At 63.7% G+C, this 4,194-nt stretch overlaps 1 protein-coding gene across 1 annotated transcript in view; it reads right to left on the bottom strand.

Annotated features, from left to right (window-relative positions):
• LOC102006419 (intestinal-type alkaline phosphatase-like) overlaps positions 1-2,665 on the bottom strand; it is a 3,178-nt gene extending 513 nt beyond the window's left edge. The window contains exons 1-11 of the mRNA XM_013519762.1: positions 2,588-2,665; positions 2,393-2,509; positions 2,204-2,319; positions 1,950-2,124; positions 1,699-1,871; positions 1,328-1,462; positions 1,153-1,225; positions 903-1,037; positions 621-812; positions 294-401; positions 15-209 (exon numbers count right to left, since the gene is read on the bottom strand). Coding sequence (XP_013375216.1) covers positions 15-209; positions 294-401; positions 621-812; positions 903-1,037; positions 1,153-1,225; positions 1,328-1,462; positions 1,699-1,871; positions 1,950-2,124; positions 2,204-2,319; positions 2,393-2,509; positions 2,588-2,663 — 1,495 coding nt within the window. The 5' untranslated portion in view covers positions 2,664-2,665. The remainder of the gene's footprint in view (positions 1-14; positions 210-293; positions 402-620; positions 813-902; positions 1,038-1,152; positions 1,226-1,327; positions 1,463-1,698; positions 1,872-1,949; positions 2,125-2,203; positions 2,320-2,392; positions 2,510-2,587) is intronic.
• Between the last annotated feature and the right edge of the window lie 1,529 nt (positions 2,666-4,194).

The following is a 4,194-nucleotide window of genomic DNA, read 5'->3' on the forward strand; positions in this document are numbered from 1 at the left end:
GGTGCTGTTCTGGCCGGGCTGCGGCAGGTCGCAGGCGGTGTAGGGCTCCAGGCAGCCGGCGAAGGCCATGAGGTGCGCGATGTAGCTCTGCTCCTGCACCCCGTGCATGAGGTGCGCCTGCGGGCCGCGCGCGAACACCGCCACGTCCTCGCCGCCGTGCGTCTCCGAGGCCAGGGGCACGGCCGCCTGCTGCCGGTAGTTGGGGTCACCTGGGGGGACACAGTGGTCAGCATGATCAGGCGGCCTTGCCCAAGCTCCTCTGCCTCTGGTCCGGGGTGACCCCCATCACTCACTGGTCTCCTCGATGCTGACAGAGGACCCGGAATTCCGGAGGTTCGGGCCGTTTCCATACAGGATGGAGGTGTAGGGTTTTTTATCGTTGGCCATCTCAGGCGCCAGCCCTGCAGGGAGGAAGGAGGGCACTCGCTCTTGCACTGACCACTGCTTGATCACTGGTGTACTGCTCAACCCCACCTTTTGCCCAGTGTCAGGCTTAATCCTCCCAAGATCCCCACAAAGCAGCACTATCAGTGTGCCCATTGGGCAGATGAGGAAACTGAGGCTCTGGAGACATTTGCCATCAGATTTATCAACAGCACCTGCCACAGTCCCGGGCCTACCAAAGATGGAGGTCCCCCTCAGAGTGTAGCCCCCAAACGTGAAGACGTGGGAGTGGTCAGCAGTGACGATGGTCAGGGTGTCCTCCTCGCTGGTGAGCTGGCCGGCCTTCTCAATGGAACTGTCGAACATGACCGCCTCATGCAGTGCACGATGAGCTACAGTCTCATGGTGACCATGGTCGATGCGGCCCCCTGAGGAAGCCGGGGAGAGATGTGATACCCGATCTCCCTCTGGATGCCCCTTCCCGCCCAGCCTCTGCTGTGCCAGGTGCCCCCGCTCACCCTCCACAAAGAGGTAGAAGCCGAGGGGGTTCCTGCTCAGCAGGCGCACGGCCACCTCTGTCATCTCCGCCAGGGAGGGGTCCAGCTCAGGGTCTCGGTTGACATCATAGCTCATGTCTGAGGGCTCAAAGAGGCCTGAGGACAAGAGACCCCAGGGTGACCGCCAGGTTGGGTACCGGAAGGGGCCACAGCACACAGCTGCAGTGCGGCTGTCAGAGGCCACCTGAGGGCCCGGGCAGCAGGGGCTCACCCATGATGCGAGTCACAGCCGGGTCCTGCGACGCCTGGAGGAGCTCTGTGCGGTTCCACACGTACCGAGACCCCTGCAGGGACAGCCAGGCCTCAGCCAGAGCCTGAGACCCATGGCCCTAGCCCCCCACAGCCTCATCCCCGTCCCCACATCCCTGCCCTGTGCGCCCCATCACCTGGTGCTTCGCCAGCCACTCCTGCACCAGGTTCTTCCCGTCCTGCCTGACTCCTGCCTGCCTGGTGATAGATGGATATTCGGGGTCTGGGGTCCCCTCGGGGAACATGGACCTGCGGCCCCCGCCCAGGATCACCTGTCATCAGAGATGAGGATGTTGGACCTGGGCTGGAAGGGTCCTCTGTCGCCTCCTCCCAGTCCCGGCATGCCCCCCAGGGGCGTGCGGAGCCTGTCCCGGGCACAGCCTCCTCCACTGGCCCTGCCACAGCTCCCGAGACCCAGGGGGCTGCGGGGCTGAGCTGAAGGACACCTGGGACTTTGGCAGTGACGAGTCCCCCTCCCTCACAGCCCCTCCCCTCCCTTTGAGCTCACGTCAATGTCCATGTTGGAGACAAGCTGCGTGGCGATGTCCTGGCAGCCCTCCTGGAGCGCTGAGTTGGGCATGTCGGCATCCGAGTACCAGTCCCGGTTCACGGTGTGTGCATACGTGCCGGCCGGCGAGGCGTGCTGGACCCTGGTGGTGGTCACTATGCCGACAGACTTCCCTGAAGGGGACAGAGGGCTCAGTGGGTGTCCCAGGCCGTTTGGGCACACTCCTGTCCCAGGCCCGGCCTCAGGCTCACCCGCTTTCTTGGCGCGGTACATCACGGAGAGGACCTCGTTGCCCCGGGCTGTGCTGCAGTTGTTGTAGCGGGCGGCTGCGCTCAGCCCGATGGTCCTGTAGTTGGCCTTGACCCCGCACAGGTACGCGGTGGCCGTGCCCGCACTGTCTGGCACCTGTCTGTCCACGTTGTACGTCTGGGGACAGAGACGCTGTCAGCTGTGCTCAGGGCAGAGCCCAGTTCATAAGTTGCCCACAGGCCTGGCCCCTGCTCACCTTGGACAGCGCCATGTACGGGAACTGATCCATGGCCAGAGGCGTCTCCGGCCCCAGCTGGCCCTGCATCTGGCCCTTCAGGATCCTGGTGGCGGTCACCGTGGACACCCCCATCCCTGAGGAGCAGAACGTGTCAGGCTGGGCCCAGGCTGGCCCGGACGCTCAGCGGGACCCCGCACACTCACTCACCGTCCCCCAGGAACAGGATGAGGTTCTTGGCCGCCGTCTGAATGGGCTGCAGCTTCTTAGCAGTCTCCAGGGCCTCGGCCGCCTTTTGGTTCCAGAAGGCTGGGTTCTCCTCCTCCACTGGCCAGGGGAGAGAGGTCGGGTCAGCCCGGGGAGGGTGGCCGGCTGGGTGGCTGGCTTTGTGGAGGACCTCATTACCTGGGATGACGCCAGGGGCCGGCTGTAGCCTGAGGCCCAGCAGCAGCAGCAGCAGCGGCGCCTGGGTTCCCTGCATGTCGGGGAGGGTGCTGGTACTGTGGCTGGGACAGCAGAGTGCGAAGGTGGCACTGGGGCGGCAGGCAGAGAGGCTGAGAAACCAGGGTTCCTGTGCCAGCCCAGGCTGTCAGGGTTTATATGACCTCAGGCTGTGAAAGTGCTGGGTCCGTCCCCAATCCCAGCAGCCACCCTGCCCCGCCCTGCCTGTGGGGGCCAAACCCTGAAGGGTGGGGAGGATCAGGGTGTGTCCCGCCCACGGGGAGGGGTCTGCAGTGGGCCGGGCCCCACTGGTAGGTTGGGGCCTGAGTCACTAGGTTGGAGCTTTTACCCTGCTGTGTAGGCCTGGGCTCTGCTCCCCTGAGCTTGGAGACCTCCATTCCGGGAAACCCAGCGGCCTGGCCCTGTCCCGGGTGCTGAACCGGAGGATCCCTGTAGGTTTGGACTGGACACCGGGAGCTGCACAGAGCACAGAAAGGACACGGAGGAGTCGCCTGGCAGCCCTGCCACCCACCATCTGCGCGCCAGGCTGGGCAGGGCAGGTGGGGCGCCCAGGAATGCGGGCCCAGAGTGACCATCGTGCGGGACTGGGTGGAGCCTGGGACGCAGCCAGACCTGGCACTGGGCCGCCCTGCCCTTGGGTCGCACACACTTGGGCCAGAGCCCAAAGGATGTCTGAGCAGAGGCAGCCTGGCACCCCTGAGGGTGAGCCTTGTTCCTGGGGCAGGTGGGGCCTTGGGGCTGAGTCTGGTCTGGCGGGACCTAAGCGTGTTCCTGCCAGCCAGCAGCCCACAGTGGAGCGTCCAGAAGACACGGTGGCCAGGAGGCGGGCGCGACCCTGCGCACCATCCCCGCCGGAGCAGTCACATAAACCGAGCACGCGTACGCGAGGGGGGTCTTCACCTGGCGGAGCCCGCGTGGGGACCAGGCTTGAGAACGTCGGGCTGGGTGACACTGGCCACTCTCACAGGAGGACTGTACGGTCCCACCCTGTGAGGCTCCTGAGCTGTCGAGAGGCAGCAGTGGCGTGCGGGTCCCCGGGGCTGGGGGATGGGGATGGAGCCCCGGCTCTGAAAAAGAGAAATCTCTGCAGATGAGCCATACAGCTGGAGCGCGCTTCCCGCTGAGCTTCAGGGGTCACCGGGTGCAGGCACACACCTGCGAGCCCCGCACTTGGGAAGCTCAGGCAGGAGGATCTCAAGTTCAAGACTGGCCTGAGCTACGCAGTGAGATCCTGTCTCAAAAAGCCAAAAGCCAAAGGAAACAGAAGTGAGGTAACTTTTCTTGTGTGTGTGGAGCTGGGGATGGAGTGTAGGGGTCAAGCAGGCTACACCAGTGCTCTACACTGAGCCACACCCCCAGCCCCTAGGACTGCAAATTCCTTGTTACCCTTAAAACCATTTTTGTTAGTACATGGGTGCAGTCATAATGATCACGCTCACCGCGAGGAGCTGGTGCGTGTACAGCACCAATCTCCACTTATTTTTCTTCTCCACCAGTTTTTTTTTTTTTTTTTTTTTGCCAGCATCAGATTGATCTTTTTGTCAAGTTAA

This window comes from Chinchilla lanigera, unplaced genomic scaffold (genome assembly GCF_000276665.1).
Source record: "Chinchilla lanigera isolate Chin_1 unplaced genomic scaffold, ChiLan1.0 scaffold00052, whole genome shotgun sequence".
In the NCBI taxonomy this organism is placed as follows: domain Eukaryota; kingdom Metazoa; phylum Chordata; class Mammalia; order Rodentia; family Chinchillidae; genus Chinchilla; species Chinchilla lanigera.